This window comes from Opisthocomus hoazin, chromosome 1 (genome assembly GCF_030867145.1).
Source record: "Opisthocomus hoazin isolate bOpiHoa1 chromosome 1, bOpiHoa1.hap1, whole genome shotgun sequence".
In the NCBI taxonomy this organism is placed as follows: domain Eukaryota; kingdom Metazoa; phylum Chordata; class Aves; order Opisthocomiformes; family Opisthocomidae; genus Opisthocomus; species Opisthocomus hoazin.
In genome coordinates, this window is record NC_134414.1 from 38339458 (window position 1) to 38363421 (window position 23964).

At 49.3% G+C, this 23964-nt stretch overlaps 2 protein-coding genes across 2 annotated transcripts in view; one reads left to right on the forward strand and one right to left on the reverse strand.

Annotated features, from left to right (window-relative positions):
- SUGT1 (SGT1 assembly cochaperone of MIS12 kinetochore complex) overlaps positions 1–829 on the forward strand; it is a 28195-nt gene extending 27366 nt beyond the window's left edge. The window contains exon 13 of the mRNA XM_075422672.1: positions 298–829. Within this exon, the coding sequence (XP_075278787.1) occupies positions 298–399 (102 nt within the window). The 3' untranslated portion in view covers positions 400–829. The remainder of the gene's footprint in view (positions 1–297) is intronic.
- A 4867-nt stretch (positions 830–5696) lies between these two features.
- On the reverse strand, positions 5697–21330 carry CNMD (chondromodulin). The gene is made up of 7 exons (XM_075432617.1): positions 21209–21330; positions 20919–21059; positions 18081–18221; positions 14207–14320; positions 11354–11507; positions 9929–10131; positions 5697–7576 (listed from the first exon to the last, which is right to left on the reverse strand). The coding sequence occupies exons 1-7, from the start codon at positions 21278–21280 to the stop codon at positions 7361–7363; spliced, it is 1041 nt and encodes a 346-aa protein (XP_075288732.1). The 5' UTR covers positions 21281–21330; the 3' UTR covers positions 5697–7360.
- Between the last annotated feature and the right edge of the window lie 2634 nt (positions 21331–23964).

Below are 23964 nucleotides of genomic sequence, written 5' to 3' on the forward strand. Positions count from 1 at the left end.
TTTTATTTGTGGCCCTCATAGGCAGGAACCTGACTGACCTTGTGAGAGCTTCTTGTTCATGAAGTAACATCTCATTGTGTCCAGTAGTGATAAAAGTATTGTTGGGCTGAAGATCATGGAATGATGGCTTTGTCATATTTTATTCTATATGTACATAGAATTCCGGTGTAACTTGCTTCTACATGAAGCAGATTTCTTCACTGTTCTTCAGAATTTGTGAATCTGCTGTAAGAAGTGTGGCTTTTGTTTGCTGGAGGAATTGTAGTAATACTAAACAAGCTTTCTTTCATATTGCAGATGGAGTCCGGAGGCACAGTTCTGAGCACCAACTGGTCTGATGTTGGTAAAAGGAAGGTAGAAGTAAATCCTCCTGATGACATGGAATGGAAAAAATTCTAATCCTGTTTTTAATCTTTTACCATCTATGTGTTGCCATAGTCATGTACTGACCACTGTGTACGGACATAGCATTTTGGATTCAAAGCACTGAATGTTCCCTTGGAAACAGGAATTGTCTTTGCATTTTGCGTGCTTCAGAAACTCCTTCACCTGCAGACGTTAAAGATACACTCAAGAGTGGAACCCTATTTTCATCATCTCTGTCTAATTTTTGGAAATCGAGTCAATCAGTCTAAATTTTCTACCGCCTTTATCAGCTCTGCTCTTTGGGGATAGGGTGATCTCTGGGCTGGTCAGGATTATTGCCTTACGCCCGATATTTCTGTTCAATAACTTATTAGATCTTGGCAACTTTGGGTAAAAACACTTTTCAACAACAGCGTTACAATTGTTTGCTCTTTAACTCTGCTAAATAAAACTGTAAATATAACTTTTTCTATACAGAAGTTGCTTCATTTCATTTTTAGTAATCTTGTCTTTTGATGGGGGGTCGCGTAAGGCGTGTAGGTAAGGGTGTGAATACACTGCTTAAAAAATAAAGTGGCGTGGATAGGAGAAAGTTGTGCATTCAGTGAAGAGAATGAGATTGCTGTTCTTGATGGAGAGAGAAAGTCTCCACTTGTGGAGTCCTTCCGCCTGGGTGGTAGGTTGAACTGCAGTCATATGCGGTGGGAGGGAGAAAGTCACTTCTGGCTGGAAATTTTTACAGAAAGGTGGGTCCTCCGTCTGCCCTTTCTATTCAGAAAGAAGGATCTGTTGCAGTTGCCTGAAATCAAAGATCACAGACAGTTACTTTAAGTTCTGTTGTTTCAGAAGATTGGAAACTGTTTGTTTACATTTTAGAGAAGAGCCCATGTGTCCTTAATTGTTTCTGTCAGTTCGACTTTTCCATCGTGATCAAGTTTTAAATGACAGTATTCACACAATAAGAACTGAGAAATGTAAGAAATGCTGCCTGTGCTCGTACCTCGTGGATACGAGTCTGCAAGGGCCTGTGGATGATCAGAAGCTGTCTGGACATGGTCCTGGGCTTTAGGTGGACCTGCTTGAGCAGGGGTTTGGACAAGATGACTTCCAGAGGTCCCTTCCAACCTCGGTTGTTCAGTGATTCTGTGAAGGGGATAGGAGCCTACAGAGGGGTGGTAAACGTGCCTAGTCCCCGTACCATGGTCTCTTGGGAATTCAGGTACACCTGAGTAGTCTAAGGTTCTAGAAAACACCACAAATTGCAAATACTGGCAGCCCCTGAAAGCCGCTTCATTCCTTGCCAACCATTGGATGCTGCTTGAAGTTTGCTGCTTTTCCTTGCATTCCTAATGATGTAGGCTTTTCCAGATTGTCTGTTATTCTGCCTGTTTTCTTTGTATCTGATGTGTTAGTTTACTGCGGTGAGAAGTGGGTGAGCTTGTTAAAATACAAAGACTATTAGAACAGGTGTTCTAATAGGACAGGTGAAGTCTGCAGCTGTTACAGTAAAAAATGATCTGTAAAAGATGATCGAAAACTAAGGAGGAGGAAGAAAGGATGTATCCTCTTCCTCCTGAGAACTGAAAATTTAGGTTTTGCAGTGATGCTGTGGAAGTGCAGTGGTTTTTTTGTTTTGGTTTGGTTTGTTTTTTTTCCCCTAGTATTGCTACTGTGCCTGTGCAGTAGGTACCTACATTTTAAAATCTCACAAATCTTAAAAAAAAAAAAAGCTTGTTTTGGAAGTATGCCATAGCTGTGAACTTCAGATTGTCGTACTTGGCAGCTGTAGACTATGACTACCGTCTTGACTGCAGTTCCTGGATGGCTCAGATCGTGATTATCCTATAGTGCAAGCTGGGCAATGATTTCTGTTTGAATCCCTTTTAGCTTCAGAATTGATGGATGTTTTCCAAAGCTCGGGTTTGATGACTTGCAGAACTGAATGTTATCCTGGTCTTCGAATACGATGAAGGGAGGTGGGTTGAATTCAGGGAGGTTTTTGTGTGTGCCTTACCTCTTGACTCTTACTGAGCAATGTCTGCTTCTTGGAAGAGTTTCTCATAGGATGTATTTGTGGCCTATTTCAGTGAAGATTTGTTAGCTTCGGTGGGGAATTTCTTGCCCTTCAGAGAATTCCGAGTAGCCAGTTGCTTAATATCTGGGGCATATGGGATGCTAACATTGAAGTTAACTTGATTTGCAACAGGACTTGAACTCGATTCTCCTAGATAAGTGCTGTGCTGCTTTTTATTTATGCTCTGAAAGGCATTTCTTCCTTTCTAATGTAGAAGGAAGACAAATGTCTGAGCGCTTCACTTTGTCACAAAATTGGGTTCTTGTCTCCTGGCCAGCCTTGCTTTATAAATGTCATTCAGAGCACTTAACAGTGCTTAGCAAAGACTTGCTGTGGGAAAAGCCTAGATAAAAATCTCTTAAACAGAAATGAAAAAGTAATTTGAGGATGTTTTCTGCCAATCAAGTTGTTTTTACTTTCTGCAGAGAACACAGTAGGGGTTCCTCTGTCTACTTTCACTTACAGAAAGTCCATGGAAATGCTTCATCAGGTAATGACAATGTATTCTTGTATTAAGCGGGTACTGTTTCAGTGCTTTGGGACTCAATTCACTTAGCTTAAGGCGAAAAGTAAAATAAAATGCATTGCTACTTACGTACTCTTGAGGCATATGTAATGCAAATATAATGCTTTAGCTTCGGGCTAAAACTTGTAGCAATCAAGTGCTAAACCTCCCTGTCCATCTCAGTCCTGGGAGCAAAGTTTGCAGGTCTAAACATAATTCCAGCACGTGTCTGAGCACAGACAGAATAATCTGCATGTGCATGTTCCACCCTAAAATTTAGGTGAACTAATAACGGCAGCTCTTGTTGCCTTACAGGGGTATTAGGGTGTTTTGGGGTTTTTTTTGGGTGGGTGGGCGGGGCGTTGGATTAAAGCGATAGGTAAAACTTAGGTTGTGGATTCTCCTTCTCTGGAGATATTCAAGACTCGCCTGGACAAGGTCCTGTGCAGCCTACTGTAGGTGACCCTGCTTCGGCAAGGGGGTTGGACTAGATGACCCACAGAGGTCCCTTCCAACCCTGAACATTCTGTGATTCCGTGAAAACTTCCTTGTAAAGTTGGGGAGGAAATGGTTTCAGAAGCCCTAGGTTAAGGGCAAGATAGCAGGAGCTTGGAGGTTGACTAGAGGCTGTGAAGGGTACCGGCAACCAAGGGAGTCTCCTTCGAGGCCAGAGAGGATGAGCAGAGTTTGTGTCAACACTGGCAGTGAGTTGGCTGGAGACAGAGAACTGCTTGCAAGGACAGAGTGGATGGTATTTTAATTGTGTTCAGACTTCTCTTGAGTATTTTTCTCCCAGCCTTTTGGTCAGCTGTAGATAGGACTGTCTAGAAGACCCAGGCAGTTTCATCTCTGTGCTTTGATTTGTGGTCCCGTTGCAAATATGGGAACAGGACAGTAAGACAGTAACAGCAGCTTCCCCATTCAGTACCACAGATGGGATTGCTCTCTGCTGCTGTTCTGGGGGTTGTAGGAAATGGTGTCTGTGACAGCTGGAGGCTGCCTCTCCCATCTTTGGTATATGTGGAGTGCTTGGAAAAGATCAGTTGAGCCTCTGGGAAGCAGAAGATGGTGGTGCTACTGGTTCGGTCTGACTCTTGCCCTTTCTGAGCAGAGATTTCATCCACCCTGATATGCCCATGAACAATCTGTTCTTTGCCAACTGTAGTTTTATGCCTCTCTACATCTTTTTTTTTTTTTTTTTTTTTACTACATGGAACAAGTGATTAGTCTGTTATTCACTGAAATGTTCTTGGAATTTATTCATGCTGCAGCAGGGGCGAGGTGTTACACGGGAGGCAGAAGACCCATCACCCCCCTTCCATTCCTCCCAGCTGCTGCTTACCTTCTCAGCGTAGACACAAGTGGAGGATGATTCCCGTATCAAAAACGACAAAGGGAGAGGCTCAGGTTCATTCCTTGTAAGTGGGGAGAAAGGGGGCTGTGGATGCAGAAAAGAGACGACTCCTGCCTTCCCATCACTGCATTTCAGTCTTTTTAACCCTATGGCTTTGTTGTCTGTTTTCCTTTTCTTTTGCATCAGCCTGAATTTATCCCCTTTTTCTGCTCTGCCATCCGAATCCTCCTTGTACACAATCGCCTGGGTCAGTAAGTTTTAGGGACAGTAGAATCGCAGTGCTCTGGCTAACATCCACCCACCTGTGGTGGGGAACACTGCTGGTGACAAGCTCTTTCCCCCTTCTTTCCTCCTCCCCTGAACTTTGGCCAAAGCCAGGTACTGAGTTGGTTTCTGCTGGCGCAGGGTCGGGTTCGAGGAACACCCCTGCTCCCCCAGGCAGCCGGGCTGTAACCTCTGTCGTGTGCAAGATGTCATGTTGTGGTGGCAGCGGGAAACCTTTCTCCAATGCAGGAGTAAATGCTGTACAACAGCAAGGAGGGTCAGTGCGGACAGTTAGAACTGCAGGCTGAGCCACCACTGCAGGGAATATTGCTGCATCTTTTTGTACTGAATGATCATTGGTTTTGTTGTCACTCCTATGTTGCCTCAGAATGTTCCTTGCAAAATTAGGTGTTGCACGTAAGTAAGACTTTTCAACCTTGCTGCAGCAAGAGATCTTTACTTTTTTTTTCTCTGAATACAATATATAGGGAAATAAAACTTGCTTTTAAACTTACTTGGAAGCATGAATTGGGGAAGGCATTCTGTTGGATGTCTTTTGGAAGTGGGTAAGTTGTGCCCTCTGTGTTGTGCCTGGGCAGTATTGTAGTCCAGCAGTTTTACTAATCGCAGACGGTGACAGTTGTGTACCTGCCTCCCTTACGGTCACTGGGCCTTTCTTGGCACAATGCACACAGAAGCCTTCTCCAAGCACACGTGCTGTGTGTGATGGATCAACGCATCACTGAGCAGGATGCTTTTTTACTTCTTAGGTGCTCTGTGACTGCTTACAGAAAACAATTACACACCTAAACCTCTTGCTTACGAAGAGTTAATTTTGTTAAGAACGTGTAGACATGGAAGTCGCCCACAAGATCATTTTTAGTGTCTTCTGAAGAAGACTTTTTTCTTTTCTGGAGGGGGACAGGGAAGAGGAGGTCATGAGTTGCCTCAAGATGGCCTGAGATACAGAAGACAGCAACAGTCTAGTTCGTATGTAGTCACACTTCCTTCTCTCTGCCTTCGGTGTTTCACTTGCTGATCCCCTTGTTTTCCTCTCCAGACAGTTCTCGAACGTGTACGTAAAGGTACTGTTACACTTTCTACGTTAAAAAAGCACAGAAAGCAATTGCCGTTTTTAATGTATTGTTTAATCTGCAGTAAAAAAAAAAGGGGGAAAACTGACTTTTCTAAGCATATGAATGACATACTTCTAAAACAACATAGTGATCAAGGTCATTTTCATTTTAAAAAGCAGAAACTCAAATTTAGCAGGCCTTGAAATCCCACTCTAAGAAGTTTTTCATTTAAGTATTTCAAAGCGAGCCTGTTTTTCAGATTAAGGGAAGGTGAAGCTTATATTTAAAAAAAGCTACAATAGAACAAAATACTGAATTCTATTCTCATTCTCATTTAACACTTTGCTTTTTAGATATGCAGTTTAGCATTCCCCGTGAGATTGTCTTTATTTTCTTTAAGCCATGATTATGTCAAATTAATTCCTCTTTTCTGTGTGTCACGCAGTGTTAATAACATTACTAGGCTTGCAACATCTCCAGAGCTGTTTAGTCACAAAAATGAATGCTCCAGAAAGTGAACTTTAAGAAAAAATGGGGCCATTCTGTTTATAAAGGCCATGTAGATGGCTCCATAAACTCAACGGTAGGGTTCAAGACGTATAGTGTGGAGGAAGGCAGCGTAATACCTCTATCTTTGTTTTTTCGGGGCTACAAATCCTAAGTCATTCCATCTTTGTGGGTGTTTCAGCTGAGTACCTTCCTTAGAGATTTAATGTGTCATAGGATCAATCCCAATAACTGGAGACTTTGCCTCAGCAACAAGGGTGAGTTTAGAAACCCCCCTCCCCCTTTTCTTCTTTTCCCCTTACGGATAAGCAGTTTCTCTTGCGGGGAACGGAGGTTAGCGAAGGAGCTAGCCTGAACGGCTGCTGTCCATGGGGAATAAAGAGAGGCTGTCATCTTGTGTCAAGAGTGTCTAGCTCAAGGATTTATAAATACAGCGGCTGTTGCAGATTCTGAAGGGTCTGAAGACTCTCTGGTCCGCAACTGCGTGTCAATACTCTTGCCGTGGTAGCTGGATAGCAGATACTTGCTAGACACCAGCGTGGTCTCATGGATACAAGATTCTTGATGCTGGGGCTGCTTTGATGTCGGGGTGCGCGAAGGGTTTGGATTCTGCGGCCACGCACATTCCCTCCCGCAGCCCCTTCCCCGCCGCTGGCTTCCGCTGGAGCACAGCGGGCGCCTTCCCGCGCCCCCGGAGCAGCTCTGTGGGAAAGGCGCGCTCTAACTGGCTCATCACCATTCATAATGACCCGGCAACTCCGCGCGGGGAGCAACCGAGCTTGTGATTTATTTCAGCAAGCTACATGGATGAAAGGTACTCCCGAGTGTACGAGTTCAGCTAGTTGCCTAATTGGACATAAATTTTCACGTCTAGCTCGGAGAGGGGGTTTTATTTTGAAAGGCTGAATTTGGATTTACGGGCAAGCCTCTGGGCTGCTAAACCGGTCTGTGAGCAAAGTTTAATGCTGTCGTCTTTGGGATGCCTTAGTTTCTGAATTCAGTACGTGCTAGTATACCTTGTCACTTGCAAAGCTAATGGAATATTAACTTAAGACTTTTATTTACAGTTAGAACATCTGACCTTGCTTTTGGCGCAGTAACGCGCGCTTCGGTTTAAAAGCCGGGACTGGTACTGCTGCTGTGGCTGTAGTCTTTTACCGGTTTGTCGTCACTGCCTCCCTGCTCGTTTTGTCGAGGCTCTGGCTGCTTTTTCCTCACACGACACCCATGATACGAGCCACCCACCAGCTGCAGGGCATGATGATGCGGCAGGCGGTGCGGCAGCCTTGGTAGTTGTAGGGCCACGGGTAGTAGCCCATGAGAGGCTCGCAGATTCTCTGGCACTGTGTGTAACTTCGTCTGCATTCGATGCAGCACACGCCCAGGTGATCCAGCATGGGGTCAAAAGCCATCCCTTCGCCTTCCAGCTGCTGAAATGTGAAATATTAAATGTCATCCCGGTGCCCTCGTTCGCAGAGAATGTAGAATACACCGATGCTCCCGTTAACCCCGCAAAGGGTGGAAACTGAAATCTCGGTGCCGCTGAAGTTAACAGAACTCCCACTAACTGACCTGTGCACCTGGCTTTTTTTTTATTTTCCCCCTTGTGTCTTGCTCTGTTTGGTAGAAGTGTAGAACTGGTGCAGTCACCCATGCAAAATGGAAAGAAACAACAGGGAGCTCAAACTTCATTATTTTTCTTCTACAGTCCTTGTGAAAGATCCAGAAGCTGTGAACTCCCAAGTTTTAAATATTAGTGATGGAAAAGATTTCAAGACAGTTATCTGGGTCTTTTCTGTAGATGACAATGTCTGAAGTGTATGCTGTGTTTTTAATGTTTTAATATTTGTTTTTTAATGCTTTCTTGCACTTAGGTGCATCGTGGACAGCGTGAATTCTGCCTGTTCTGTATCTGACAGTAAGGAGTTGCAGGGAGCAAGGCATGCACAAAGTATGTGAAAGCAGGCTCTTGCTACTGCCTTCACCCTTCAAAATTCCTTCCTCCTTTCTGGGGAAAAAAGTAACCTGGATATTCTGCTTTCTGAAACTCATTTGTTCGTTGGTGTTATTTCAGGAAAAGCAGCAGCAAAGATCAAATGCCGGAGTCACACTTAGCTTTTTACCTGAGTGTTTTGCATTCAGAAAACTAGCAGCACGCCGAGACGGTGAGGCACAGAAAGGTGCCATCGCTTGTCTGGCCTTGTGCAGGACACTAGTGACAGCTCGGTGTCGTTCAGGCCCCTGGTGACCCATTCCCAGCCCGGAGAGCCGCGAGGGTGTCATCTCCTTGGGCAGGATTCGTCATCCTTGAGTTCAGATACCTGCAGCGTGACCTTCTACACCTGAGCTCACTGTCCAGACTCCACTCGTGGTGGGTGATGAGATACAGTTCTAGGGAGGACTCGTTTCGCCCTATGGGAAAGACCTGCAGTGTAATTAGTGGTCCTTTTGAGCTGAACGAACCTGCCTCTGAAGAAAGCTTGGATATACAGGCATCTACGCAGGCGACCCTGCTTCGGCAGGGGGCTGGACTAGATGACCCACATAGGTCCCTTCCAACCCCTACCATTCTGTGATTCCGTGACTGTTGGTGAAGGTGAGGGGGGTCTGGTGACCACATCTGAGGGGACGTTCTCCGTTTGGCCCAGGGGCCCCCCGGCTGGATGATGGGACCTGCGGCAGCTGTTCCTCCAGAGCCAGGGCAGCTCAGACCCCGTGGACACGGTCACATTAGTCGCTGTGAGGAGAAGTTACATTCCAGAGCTGCTGCTGTTTTACTGACCTCGTGAGAGAGTCGATTTAGAGCCACTTTATTTGGAGTGATTAATTTAAGATTAATTAAGGGATGTCAACTCAGCAGAACGCTGTCACAGTATAATGATCTCCTGCTGTTGCATAAATGTCAAGTCAAAGCTGGGACTTATTTCCAAAGCAGGAGGCATTTATCTTGTGACAGTGCTGTATTAAAATGACTTGCTCCTGCTGCACCAAATGGTGGGTGTAAATTGTCTGGCGCTGGTGCAGCAGACTGGAAGGTGCCCACTGTACAGTCAAGTTTTCCTCCAGCGCCGCAAAGGTGCTGGGACACAGCGGGGCGGCTCCCGCGCTCTTTCTGTGGGCTGCTTCGCCTCGGAGAGCGGGAACAGATTTCGTGATGCTCATCCTCCACCCACCGTCGCTGTCTCTGAACAGGTTCTCCTCTGTGAGTTGCTTGCTAGACTAGAGCCACGTGGTCTGGTAGAGGCTGAGGAAACAGATTTACTTGGCCTAACCCTGCGCTCTCTGCAACCAGACACTACTACTGCTTTTGTAGCAGTCACTCCTGATAGTCATTTCTATCTGAGGGAAAAGCATAGTTATGTTTCTAGCTCTCTAGACTCTCTCTTTACATTGTCAGTAAATGATGGGGATCAGCTGTCTGATCAAGAGGAGCTTTGGTTTGTTTTCAGATGGTGCTGTCCTTGGTGGGTCTCTCCAGTGCTGCTTCCGGATGGACCTGAACCCTGAAGAGCAACTCGGCATCAGCTTGCCTCAATCTTGCTACCTCAGGCACTTGTGCTTGTGTCAGACTGATGTCTGGTGAAAACTGGGGTGAGGGAGGGACAACAGGATGAGGGAAGACTTTTTTGAACTTCTTGGGTTTTCTGCAAGTCTGTAATTTTGGAGAAAAGCTGAACAGGCAAAGACTGCACAAATTCAAAAAAAAACCCACAAAAGACAAACCCTACATCACCAGTATTACCTGTCTACAACAGTCTTGGGTCTGAAAAAAGATTACTTACATTATATGGGTTGTCTGGATTAAGCGTTTGGTCGGTTTCTTGTCCCATTGGCCTGGTTTCATTAGACGGGCGATCAAGCTCCCGAGTCAGCTGTGTGGTGGGTGACCTGGTGCTCACTTCTTCAGTAGCAGCTTCCAAGTCTTCTGTATCGAAGTTTGATTCTGACTGGCGTTTGTTTCTCTTCATTTCTCTCCTTTGGTTGTCTGAAGAAATAATCACAAGAGGATAACCTTACCTTCAGTGTGTCCTTGTATTCATCCACACATTATCTAAGGTTTCAGTGATTTCTTTAAATGTCAAAAAAGGGGGAGGCGGGACAGGGGGAAAGATGGAACTGCGTGGTGGCACACTTGATGAGCATCCCCGTTGGAGCTGCTTGCCTTCCTCTGTTGTATCTGCAGCCAATGTCAGTCCAAAGGGGTATGGGATTTGCCTTCACCACCCCCCCCCCCCCCCCCGCTTCCTCCCCTTGAGGCAAAACAGGTGTGAAGAGTTTGGGGGTTTTTTGACCCACCCTGGTCACTGATGTTAACTTGGCAGCAGCTGCCAGCACTAGCAAGACCAGTCATATGCATCTCACTCTTTAAAGTGCTTTTGTGACAGACTGGTGCTCCGCTCCTAAGGGTGGCTGGTGAACCTGGTGGAAACAGCTTCTGGACAGCTTTCATACTGCACCTTTGTTGCCTGGTGGGATATGAAAGCTCGTGAGAAAGGTGGAAAATATTGGCAGTTTGGATCCACAGGTGCTCTAAAATATCTTTTTTTTTTTTTTTTCCTCGCCCCCCCCCCCCCCCCCCCCCCCCCCCCCTTTGAGTGTTCCAGTATTAACTGGACCAAGGAGGAGTAAATCTTTTCAAGCCACCTTGTTTCCTCCTAGGCCTGGAAGTTACCTGGAGAAGTTGCCATCTCCCTGGTGACTCCTGAACACCTTTGCTAAGCCTGGCTGTGGGTGATGGGATTACTTCAGTCCTAGGACTTCCTCCAGGACATCATAAACTTCATCAGCCAGTTGCCTAGCTAAAGTGTCTTGTCCCTCCACTCCAGTGAAACCCCTGGAGAAGCGGGGTGGGAAATAGGACAGGTTGTGGTCCCAGATCAGGAGCTTGCTGCATCCCTAACTCTTGGCCAGGTATAGTGTTCCTGTGTTCCTGCTACCTGGGATTAGCTGCCTAAACATTTGGGGGTTAGTTTAAGCTATTGTCTTGGCCTTCTGTAGAAGCAGGCTGACCTCTCTGGACCTCTACTTCATCTCATAGTAAGTCACCCACGTGGGCTATATAAATTTTCTGAGAAAGTGCAGGTATGGAAGACCAAATATCTACATGTGGTTTCCCAGATGCGCAAGTCTCAGTGGCAGACCTGATTTGGGGAAGGTGTTTAGACGAAGGGAGGGATAACATACTTTTTGAATACAAGAAGTGTTACCTTTGGGATATGTTGGTCGCAGCCAGAAAATTGGAAGATCCCCGCAAAGCTCTAAGATTTTGGGGCTTAGGAAACTGTTATGCTTGATAGGCTCGTCTGCAGCCACCCAGATAAGGGAGTTTTCATCAAATCTCACAGGCATGATTTCATCTTCCTGCAAACAGAAGAGCATAAATCCTTTGCTAGCTCAGTGAACAGCCATGTGCCTGCCTCCTGTTAATTCTTGAGCATCAAACTGTATAATCATCCGCCGCAGCTAATACCGAGCGTCCTTGTATTTCATGAATGCAAACCAATTGTACCGAGCCAAAGCCTGAGTAAAGGGTTGCCACCACCGAGAGATGGCGAAACTTCTGCCAGCTTTTTGCTGGGGCTAAGATTTCGCCCGTCTCTCTCTCGGAAGGCTTTTGCCCCATGTACAAGGACTGGGGGTCAGAGATCTTTCAGCCCAAAGCGCCAGATTTTCAGGTGGTAGAAACTGTGAAGATTTACCCCCTTCAGCAGAGCAGCAATGAAATACGCCAGCTGAAAACAAGACCCGAATCTTCTATCATGCCCTGTTCCCATTTGATGTGCTCTCAAGAGATAACTGTATTTACAGTAGAGGGGAAAAAAAATCTTCTTCGAAAGTTTTAGAGAGGATTATAGGTTGAGAACTGCTCCAGCTTCCAGTTTCAAGTCAACGTGATCGGTCTGATTAAAGGTCTCGTTTGGTAAGAGCAATTCAATTGACCAAAAGCTTGAAGTGCGAGTTGAAGGAGCCTGCCTTTTTGAAGTGTAGCCTGCAGGTTTTTGGTTCTTATCTTCAAAGTAATGTAGGAAAATGCCAGTGATTGATTCTTTAAAGTTGCTAGTTCAAAGTTTTTTTTTTTTTTTTACATAAAATGTGTAAGTATTTTATAGCAACAGTGAAATATTAAAAGAAAACCAACTTGTGAATCATGAAAACCAGTATGATTTCAAAGTTAGAATTCTAAATTGCTTCCATAAAAGTCATTAAAACTTGTTATGTAACTGACTAGATCAATTTATTCCGTCGAGTCGTTGTTCCTTTAATGTGTCTATTGATTTCTTTTCTAGGTCTCAAGTCATTCAAGTTCGCCATCCAATCTGTCGAGTGAGAAGTGCTCTTTATGTATGTTCTCCCACTTAAGCTTTTATCAGCATGAGAAATATCTGAATCTAATTTTCAGAAATAAAAATATCCTTTGTTTCTGTTTGAGATGATGCTTGATTTGATTGTGAACAGGCAGAGTCTGGGTATCTGTAAAAGCTAATTTTAATCAACCATGTTTATAGGCAGTGTTGGTTGTGATACATGTTGTAAGAAAACGGTATATGCATACTTTCTCCTAAACACGGGTGTATCAGAGAGGGGACTTGGTCTAGGAAAAAGAAAAAAAAAACCTATTTTACCATTCCTGTTGTACATCTAACCTGGAAAGTTGAGCAACAGGGAGAGGTTAATACCCCAACACTAGCACTAAATCAGCTGCTTGTTTTGGCCTCGGTGCATACGATTTATTGCAGCGGTTGTGTAGGTGATGCATCTTTGGAGGAGATGCACAGAAAACAGGACAAAGAAATAGGTAGCCGGGTAGAAGACTAGAAATAACTTTTTGACTATTTTAAGATAATGTCTTCAGGACCGCGACTGCATTCTTACAAAAAGATGAAAAATTGAAACCTTGGCTTTAGGCAATAGTACTAATGAAGTCAAGGCACCTACCCTGCCTTTAAAATATGGCAAGGTGGGAAAGATCTAGGTATCTGCCTGGATGGAATTTAGCCAAGATCTCTTCCCCATCATGGGGAAAACCCCACCAACTTCAGGGGCCTTTGGAACATTGCTGGTGCCTTGCTGATTGGAGGGGGAGAGAGGTTTTTTCTCTTCATTTTTCAGGCAGATGCTCAGTAATCACAGCACCATTTCAGGCAGGTGCAGCCTTAGCAGTGCCTCTCTCCCAGCTAATCGTATCTGCTTTGATTTTCCGGGGAGCGGAGCCAACCCAGGGGAAGGGGTTGTGGATCTCCTGCGCTCCCGTGCCGGTGGCTGAGCCTCTGCCAGCACCTGGGCTGGACTGTACTCAAGTCACCAGAGCCACTCCTGTGTGAGTGATGGGTTTAGGGGTCTGAGCTCTGAGAAACAGAGGCTTTGCACACCTGAAGCGATAGGTTTTTTACAAAGGTGAGATAAGGGGAGGTTTTGGCAGTATCTCGGTGAGAACTGCAGCTTTTGTGGTGTTCACGATGCAGATTCCGTGAAATTTAGTTAACACAATGTCCTAAAATGAAGTCTGATGCTGACTTCTTAATTTTTTCAACTGCTGTTTCTGACTGTTAGGTCACTTTTTGCAATAACGTTTTCCACAATTCTCCTTTATTGACGATTTTGGAGGACTTCAGCGATGGAGTCCCTGCTTCTGCTCAAGAGGGTGGATAGAAACCTCCTGGGATCTACCACTATCCCTCTTTGCACTGACTACAGTGGCTGCTTCCCCCATCCTCTCCCTTCCAGCCTTGTGCACAGCCAGGTCTCGGGCAGATGCTCTTGTCACCGAGGTCTCCTATGGATCTGCTGGACGTTGGTCTGGGGCTTCTCCCCACTCCTCCCCAGCCTGCAGCCTCTCACCCTGCCCCTGGACACAGTCGCACTTCTGACGCCAGTCTTGCTTTTCTTACCTTTCAGGGACCCCTTGCAATCAGTGAATGAACCCTCCACTATCCCACCCTACCCGCAGTGAGTTTTCAATGGCATTTTTATTTCTGTTTAAATACTGCTTTAAGACCCTCTCTATACAAAGATTTTGTTTTAAAAAAAAAAAAAAAAATATTAAATCAATTACCCCTTACCAGCTCAGACGAGAGGCTTGCTTTAGTCATAGCATCAACTTCAGGGACGTGAGCTTTTGGCTGAGCTTTGATGTAACACTTCTCTCCTTCGGCAAAACGGATTCCAGTTACGCCCTGCAAAAGCAGAAGGCAGGGGGTTGTGTGCAACCCTCCAGCTCCCCACCGCCCCCAAGCAAGCGCTCGAGCTCCGCTAAAATTGCCACTGAATTTTCAGTCTGAAGGTTAAATCTGATTTAAAACCAGATGCAATAAAACACTCTTCCCTCGTCATTTCAGCTTTATGATCTTGGTCAAACGGGTCTAGAAGTTTTCATTCGACTTCTGAAGGATGGGGGTGTTTTATGTAAGTGCCTCCACATCAGCTGCAGGCTACTCGGAGTAGCTCTGTTAAGGAATTAGTTGACATGATTTGAACTGTAACTTAGCACCTACCGTAGGCGGCCTCGAAATTGCGTTAGCTGGTGGGGCGGTACCCTTATGACAGAGATTTACAAAAATAGGGGGGCAGCTTGGTCCCATTAATACATGTAAGTGGCTGTGACAGCAAGGGGAAGCTCGTGACGGGGGGATTTGGTGCAGAAATCTGTGCGTGGGATCTCCTTCATCTGGCCTGTCAGGGTGAAATGCAGTTGCCTAAACCATGGATGCCTGGTAGTAAGCAAGAGAAGGGTATCCCAGCAGCTCCAGAGGGCTGCAGGTCTCCTCCAAGTCCGGGGTCTTATCTCCCAGCCCTGTGCTGACATCTTGGGTACCAAAACTTAGAATCACAGAATCATTAAGTTTGGAAAAGACCTCTAAGATCATCAAGTCCAGCTGTCAACCCAACACCACCATGCCTGCTACACCATGTCCTGAAGTGCCACATCTACATGTTTTTTGAACACCTCCAGGGATGGGGACTCCACCACTTCCCTGGGCAGCCTGTTCCAATGCCTGACCACTCTTCCAGCAAAGAAATTTTTCCTAATGTCCAATCTAAACCTCCTTTGATGCAACTTGAGGCCATTGCCTCTCATCCTATCGCTAGTTACTTGGGAGAAGAGAACAACACCTGCTTCACTACAACCTCCTTTCAGATAGTTGTAGAGAGCAATATAGTTCCCCCCTCAGCCTCCTCTTCTCCAGACTAAACAGCCCCAGCTCCCTCAGCCGCTCCTCATAATACTTGTTCTCCAGACCCCTCACCAGTGTCACTGCCCTTCTCTGGACACGCTCCAGCACCTCAGCGTCCTTGTAGTGAGGGGCCCAAAACCGAACACAGTACTCGAGGTGCGGCCTCACCAGTGCCAAGTACAGGGGCACGATCACCTCCCTACTCCTGCTGGCCACACTATTCCTGACACAAGCCAGGATGCCGTTGGCCTTCTCGGCCTCCTGGGCACACTGCTGGCTCATGTTCAGCTGGCTGTCGACCAACACCCCCAGCCTGGGCAAGGGAACCTTGTCTGTAGTTTCTGTTTCTGCTGTAGGTTTTCTTCGTACCCGTAAAAGAGCTCTCCTTTATGTTATGAATTCAGGTACTTCCTTGCAGTTGGCAAAATTTGCATGTTTTTCATAGGGTTGCATGAGCTCCTTTCGACCACCTAAATATAAGGATCTAGTGCCGTTTGGGATATGCTGGGTTTCTGCCTAGCCCTGAGCTGTCAGGCCAGGGGGGCACGGGTGTCCTCACAGCCCCTCTCGCACGCCTCGTACAGGCACCACAGATACCGCAGGCATCTAGTGTGGCTTCAGATGGACAGTACTGAGGCACCTGAGTCTCGTCCTGTGTGCCTGCAAGTCCTGTGCAGCTGGACAGCCTGCAGCTGGACAGACACCCGTCAAAACAGAATAATTCCAAAGCAGTGAGAGAGGGGGATGGCTGTGCAGGGATGGGTGCACAAGGGAGTGAGACTTCATGGTGCACCCAATGTGCTGGGAGCATCCCAGTATTGCCAAATCCGAGTCTTCACTGACCGTGCAGTCGTTCGAGCGGTGCCAGTCAACCCAAAGCTCCTAATGTAAACACTTGGCTGTTGGAAGCATCTCTTCAATTTCCTTCTCCTTCCGTGCATTCTTGGCTCCAAACCCAACTGGCAACACGCCTTTGCTCTTGCTGAGCCCGTCCCCGGCCTGCTGTAATTACAAGCGGGCACTGTCCCTGCGAGGTCACCTTAGCTGGTTGGTGCTGGGAGCTGATTTCTGACTGGGCAGTGACAGGTGACAGCTTCCCAGCAGCGCACCGGGAGGGGATGTGAATGCAGCATCGCTCCATGGGCTGGTGCTTTTGTGCAGATGTGGAACGGGGAAGGCAAATGCGAAGAGCTCATTGTGGGTGCTCTTATTCAGCTGCTAATAATGTTGCTATGGTGATGTTAACGAGTTTCATACAGGCTGAACCGCATGTCGGGAAAGTCAGGGTCCTGGGTCTCCCGGTGTGGATTTGTTTGTACTTGCTGAGAAGCCAAGGAGCTGAATTCCTCCTTTTGAGATTCAGCAAGTGGAAAGGGGCTGCTCCAGAAGCCCTGGGCAAGTCGTCCTAGCAGCACCTTTATTTTAGGTGCTGCTTTGACTTGCAAAGGACTTAACCCTGAAGTTGAGTGTTTCGCAGGTGAGAGGATTAACTGCAGGATCTGGGCCCCGTAAATAGGTTCCTGCCCCATCACACGGATGTGTCTTTGGTGGTACAGCTCAGTGAACCACCCCACCCGAGCTGCGGAGCTCTGCAGAGATTTGGCATCTGTTAGCCCGGGCTCCATGACGAGCAGCCACAGCCGTGCTGCTGGGACACCCAGAGGTGTCTGCTGCCAGCCCAAGCGGCCCAGCACCATGCGCTGGGTGCACGGACGCAGAAGCTATGCTGAAAGCCTCCATCCTCTCCCCTGGGGATGAACCCAGGCCACGCCGTGGAAAGCAGCTCCCATCCTTGACCTCCAGGCAGATCACGCTGCCCGGGTCCAGCGCTGTGTAGCGGTCCCTCCTTGGTGTCCCCATGGCTTACTGTGTTGACCCTATGCTCCTAAAATAGTGATGTTTTGGGGAGGGGGAGGTGGTTTTTCCGGTTCAAATCATATGAATCATGCAAGGACTGTGTCACAGCCTGGCAGAATGTTTTTCTAGCAAAACCCCAAGGGCATGTGTTGTAGCTCTGTTTTAGAATGTAAAGTGTTAACATGGAGCCGAACCTGATGCAGCCTAATCCATAGGAGCTACTGGAGTGAGTCCAGCGCAGGGCTACGAGGATGGTGAGGGGACTGGAACATCTCTCCTACGAGGAGAGGCTGAGGGAGCTGGGCTTGTTCCCTGAAGAAGAGAAGGCTGTGAGGGGACCTAATAAATGCTTATAAATATCTGAAGGGTGGGTGTCAGGAGGATGGGGCCAGACTCTTTTCAGTGGTGCCCAGCGACAGGACAAGGGGCAATGGGCACAAACTGAAGCAGAGGAAGTTCCAGCTGAACATGAGGAAGAACTTTTTCCCTCTGACGGTGACGGAGCACTGGAACAGGCTGCCCAGGGAGGTTGTGGGTTCTCCTTCTCTGGAGATATTCAAGACCCGCCTGGACAAGGTCCTGTGCAGCCTGCTGTAGGCGACCCTGCTTCGGCAGGAGGGTTGGACTAGATGACCCACAGAGGTCCCTCCCAACCCCGAACATTCTGTGATTCTGTGATACTGCTTCCCCGGGAGTGGGGCCTGGCACCGCCTACCCCCAAAAGGCACTCTGAGGCTTTGCCTTGGAGAACACCACCTGTCTCGCTGGGAAAGCAAGGCAGGAGAGCAGGAATGTTTGTGCGGATAGTTGGGGGCTGGAACCTGAGACCGACCAGGGCTGAGAAGTCGGGGCAGAGTCCAGCACTGGAGCATGTTACGGAAAGACAAGGCTTGGAGGTACTTACAATCTGAAAGTCATGAACTTCAACAGCCTCTTCACTCCCGCTTCCTGTTTTGAACGTCTCCAAGTTGTTTCCAGCATCTATTTCCATCGATCCATCTTGTACTTTGCCGTTAATGCTCATGGTGTAGTGAACATTGTACACCTGGAATCGACAAAAGAGCAGTAGTACATGTCAGTAATTGCTCGTTGCCTTCCTCCTACACCAGGCGATTGGTCAGTCTGACCGCCCTATCCTTTCTTGGCTCCTAACTTTTATTTCTGTAGGCATTTGATAACCTTCCAACAACCAACACTGCCCTGCTGTGACACTTCACCATCAGGGCAGGCCAACAGCGGAGCAGGATGCCCAGAGAGGTTGTGCAGGCTCCATCCTTGGAATTTTTCAAGGCCCAACTGGATAAAGCCCTGAGCTCTGACCCCACGGCTGTCCCTGCTCTGAGCATCAGGTAGGACCACAGACCTCCAGAGGTGCCTCCTCCAGGGACTACTAGCAGTTTTACTTCAAAAACAATGTGGTGTGAGTCCACATCCAGGCTCACCCCAACTTAAGAACCTTCTTCCAGGTCGTATTTTAGGAATCGCTTTACGCTGGCATGATTCCCAAAGGAGAGCAGGAGTGAGCACCCTACTCCGAAGGAGGCCAACCTCTATTTACCTCTCAGGATGTTCTGCTGAGGTGCAGGAAAATGGGTTCCTCTTGAATATGAACATGTTTCCCAGCTCGTAATGGATGTGAACTTTGTTTAAATTGGATGTGAAGTTGTATAGACTCGTATTTTCCTTGTCAGCGTATTTGCTCTTATCCTATTTTCAATGAGGGAAGCTGCGGCGTGGTTTGTATTTGCTGGAGGACTACAATCTGCGGAGGGGGTTTTTGATGCTCTTGCGCAGCTCTGCCAAAAGTGCTGCACAAGCAGTTTACTTTTGGCCTTGAAAAAGCTTTACAGAATTTAATGAAAAATTTACTCCGACAGCTGGAGACAAATTTCTTCTTCTCTGACCTTTGCTCGGGAAAGTCTAAGGTGCTAAAGATTTATGGCTCCTCAGTTATACAGATCCCGTCCCATATTCTCCACTGTCTAGGATTCCTGTTGAATGTGGTCCAGAAAACCAGACCAAAGCACGCTGTGTTCCCTGCTAGGGGCTGAGCTACAGCTGAGACTGCTACCCCTGTCAGTTAGGGAAGAATTTAAAGACTTAAAATAATATAATGTAATTTTTACAGTTGCTCCCTAAACATTTGGAAGTCAGATGTAGCTTTCTGTGTTTGAAGGCGGCTTGGAAAAATAACTCTAAGCTTTCCCAGTGTCTTCACCTGGAGATCAACCCCAAAGCTTAACGACAACTGCGAACGCGACACATTTTGCAAAGCAGAATTTAGATGATGGGAGCAATAAAAAAAGGAAAAGTTTGTCCCGTACTCCGTGCATGCACCCGCCCGGTCAGAGCCACACGCGCCGTACCCCCTCCCTGCCTCCGTACCCAGTCGCGACCCTCTCCCTTTTCAAAAGCCTGCAGAAGCAGACAGCTCTTGCAGGTCTGCAACGCGCCCTGTCTTTTTTGGTGTAAAACCTGGCACTTTCTTTCTGACGACCTGCATTACTCCTACGTGCACGGGTGTATCTTGCGGGGGGAACTCGGCGCTGGCTGCTGGGATTTGCACAAGGCTCTCCTTGACGGGGACCGGCGCGTGGCTGGGGGCGGCACGAAACTCCGTCCAAAGTAAATTCACAGATGCTAATTGCGCTTACGGACAGAGTCATGTTCACATGTGCACCGTCGTGTTACAGGGTATGTTTTACACCAAAATCTTACGTAAACAGAAAGAAAAGTTAATGTATTAACGTGTTCTGATGCTCTGAGGTTTGGTTCTTAACCTGGCTGTCAGCTTCTCGGTTTTGTTCTTTGCGTACTGGATTCTTCACGTACCCCAGAAAATGTAAATGGTGCAACTTACCTGGCTTTACAAATCATTCCACAGCTGCCTTATAAATGCTTAAAAATACCTGAAGGGTGGGTGTCAGGAGGATGGGGCCAGACTCTTTTCAGTGGTGCCCAGCGACAGGACAAGGGGCAACAGGCACAAACTGAAGCACAGGAAGTTCCGTCTGAACATGAGGAAGAACTTCTTCCCTCTGAGGGTGACGGAGCACCGGAACAGGCTGCCCAGGGAGGTGGTGGAGTCTCCTTCTCTGGAGATATTCAAGACCCGCCTGGACAAGGTCCTGTGCAGCCTGCTCTAAGTGACCCTGCTTCGGCAGGGGGGTTGGACTAGATGACCCACAGAGGTCCCTTCCAACCCCTGCCATTCTGTGATTCTGTGATTCTGTGCTAACCAGAAACGCCTACAGGCACGCACAACCAGCCAACCACCCCAGCGCAGTAGCGGTGCCTGTTAACGGGTTAATTACAGCACTGCCAGTGTGAGGGCCCGGGGAGCTCTGGACCAAGAACGCGGACGGCGCCAAGCAGGAATTCACACGTTTCAATGCCTTGTTTTGTCCCGGGAGCTGGAGTTTGCCCAGGACGTGAATCCCCGGGGACCTGTTGGGGTCTGAGCCCGCTGAGGAGCCGCCAGCCGAGACCAACGACCAGGGTCGCACCCGTGCTCTCTCCGAGCCGCGCCTCGCGCTCCCGAGGGAACGCGCTTCCAGCAGGCCCCATCCCAACACCCGGCACGGGTCACGATCAGGGGCTGGGGTTTCAGGTGGGGGGTTTGGGGGGTTTTCTTTCTGAATAAAGGATAAAGACCTGCCGAAAGGCCGCTTTATCGACCCCGCAGGCAGAGACCCCGTCCCGCGCCTCTCCCGCAGCCCCCCGCTCCCGGCCCGCCGCTCACCTGCCGCTCCGTGCCTTTCCAGAAGTAGAAGGCGCCGATGGCCCCGGCCAGGAGCAGGAGGGCCCCAGCGATCAGCACCGCCGCTCCCGCCTTCAGCAGCCGCCCCGGCCCGGTCCCGGCCGCCGCCGCCGCCGCGTACGCCTGAGGAGAGCGCGGTGCTGGGTGCGGGGCAGGGAACACCCGGCCCGGTGGAGACCCGGGTTCGGGACCCGGCCCGGCCTGACACCCCCCCCCCCCCCCCAACCTCCCGACCCCCGTCCCGTCCCGTCCCGCCGACCGGCAGCACTCACGGGGGGCAGGCACTGCTCCACATCGTCGGGCCCCGCTCGGGCGATGGGCACCTTCTCGCAGCCCTCTGCCATGGCTGCCGCCGGACGGAGACCTGCCCCGGGCTCCGCTCTCGGCCCCGGCCCCGAGGGGGGCAGCACCGCCCCGGCCCGCCCCGGCCCCAGCCGGCGGGGAGGCGGCACCACCGCGGCCCCCACGGTGGTGGGGGGGGACGGGACGGGACGGGACCGCCCCCTCCCTGGGCACAGCGACCCCTGGAGCCGCCGGGGCTGTGACCCCCACCTCCCCAGCCCCGCCTCACTCCCGGGGCCTGTCCCCGGCTCTGGAGATGGGGAGTCGGGGGGGTGCAGGGGACACACGCACCCCCCCTCGCCCCGGTGCCATCGCCCCGAGGTGTGGGGCAGCCAACCAGCCCCGAGGTGTGGGGCAGAAGCCAGCCCCGAGGTGTGGGGCTCGGCTGGGCTCGGCCGGGGGTTTCTTCCATTTCCCCCTCACTCCGCTCGGTGCAGGTTTTTTGAGCATCTAAAGCGTAGCAGCATGACAGGGGATTTGGGGTTGGAAGGGACGCGTTTGCTCGTTCTGATGGTGTGCGTGGAAAGCTAAAACTGGGGGCTGCAGCCGCGTGTCTGTCCGTGTCTGTGCTTCCTTCACGCCTGGACGTACACGCACGTGCCCGTGTCCACGTGTGCCCGATTTGCTGCTGGAAGAGCAGCAGTGCTGGACCCCTTCGGGGCTTGCATCGCCAAACCCGGAGCAGAGAATCCTTCGTAAGGCTGGAAGCGGAGGGAAAAAGCCCTACAAACTCCCAGAAAGGCGTGAAGGGGACAGTCTGGGTTGTGCCCTGCCCCGCTCCGCTTGCTCAGCGGCTCAGCTCCGGCTTCCCAGACCGGTGACAGCACTGGAGGGGAGGCTGTTACACTGGGGAGGCTCTGGCACGTGGGGCCCCGTCTCGCTCAGAGCAGTGCCTGCACTGACCAGCTCCACGACAGCGAATGTTCTTTTGGAGTAGGCATCTGCCTTTACGTCTCTCTTGCCCTCCCCTCTCCATTTTGCTCACCTGGCAGAGGTTTAGGTCATATTGCTCAGGCGCTGCACGCCACTGACGTGTCCCTCTGCATTCAGTCCCCTGGGATCTGGAGAGGCCTGGTGACGACCCTGTCCCACCGCGGCTCACCCAGCTCTGCGTGCCCCGAAGAGGCGTGTTTGGCCCCGGCAGCTGGTTTCCAACGCTTGCCTCTCCTCTGCACCCCACTGCAGAACCGCAGGAAATCTTTGCTGTTCCTCGCGCCTCTAAATCCCCTCACTGACGCCATCAGTAGCTTCAATAACTTCACCAAGCAACGCAAAAGCCGAGGAAACGCAGGCCCCGCTGACCACCTTGCTGCCGTGTGCTTGGGGACCGAATCCCGGAGGCGCGATCCCCATTTCCCTTCCCTTCAACCTGAATTCTTCCTTCCAGTCAATCACTGTCGTTAGCGGTCAGACCTTGAACAAAAATTTAACGGGCATATTTGTCACCGAAAATAAATGCAATCACAGCTCATTAAATCAAAAGCAAAGCCTACTGTGCAACTTCCTAAACTGGGGCATATTCTATCCTGCTCTCGAATGACATGCTGCTGTAGGTTGGGGCTAATAATAAGATTATGATCCTCTTCATTAGCGCGTATTTTGTTACACCAAAAATCTCGTGAATGGATATGTCTATCTTGGCAAAATGTGAGAATCCCAGCCTTTGATCTCAAACCTCCATTTAGCATCGCTACTTTAAAAAGACAGATTTATTTTAAGGCCCCTGTGCTCATCTCCAATGGCAAAATGTGCCAGGGAGGGAGCGCTTGCCTGGGGAGAGCTGCTGCTCGCTGGGGTTCGGCTCATTTGAGCTGCTTCCCTGCGACTGGGATGGGGGAGCAGCTGCCCCCCCGTCCCAGTACCCGGCTGAGCACCTGACAGCTCCTTCCCTGGGGTGGGAACGGAAGGACGGGGGGAGGCTGCGCCATTTCATAGAATCATAGAATCATAGAATCATAGAAAGTTTTGGGACAGAAGGGACCCCTAGAGGTCATCTAGTTCAACCCCCCCGCAGCGAGCAGGGACACCGCTAACTAGATCAGGTTGCTCAGAGCCCTGTCCAACCTGGTCTTGAATGTTTCCAGGGATGGGGCCTCCACTACCTCTCTGGGCAACCCGTTCCAGTGTTTCACCACCCTCATTGTAAAGAATTTCTTCCTTATATCTAGCCTAAACCTACCCTGTTTTAGTTTAAAACCATTACCCCTCGTCCTGTCACTGCTGTCTCTACTAAAAAGATTGTCCCCATCTTTCCTATAGGCTCCCTTTAAGTACTGAAAGGCTGCAAACAGGTCTCCCCGCAGCCTTCTCTTCTCCAGGCTGAACAAGCCCAACTCTCTCAGCCTTTCCTCACAGGAGAGGTGCTCCAGCCCTTTGATCATTTTTGTAGCCCTCCTTTGGACCCACTCCAACAGTTCCATGTCCTTCTTGTGCTGAGGGCTCCAGAGCTGAACGCAGGACTCCAGGTGAGGTCTCACCAGAGCAGAGCAGAGGGGCAGAATCACCTCTCTCGACCTGCTGGCCACGCTTCTGTTGATGCAGCCCAGGACACGGTTGGCCCTCTGGGCTGGCAGCGCACATTGTCGACTCATGTCCAGCCTTTCGTCTATCAGTACCCCCAAGTCCCTCTCAGCAGAGCTGCTCTCGATGCTTTCACCTCCCAGCCTGTATTGATAGCGGGGATTAC

Excerpts from the sequence above, each read along its gene's own strand:
- CNMD (XM_075432617.1), bottom strand. The coding sequence starts at position 21,280 with ATGGCAGAGGGCTGCGAGAAGGTGCCCATCGCCCGAGCGGGGCCCGAC. Across the intron at positions 10,132-11,353 it reads GCGACCAACATATCCCAAAG|ACAACCAAAGGAGAGAAATG; the intron begins GTAACACTTCTT and ends TTATTTCTTCAG. Across the intron at positions 7,577-9,928 it reads ATCCAGACAACCCATATAAT|CAGCTGGAAGGCGAAGGGAT; the intron begins GTAAGTAATCTT and ends TTCACATTTCAG.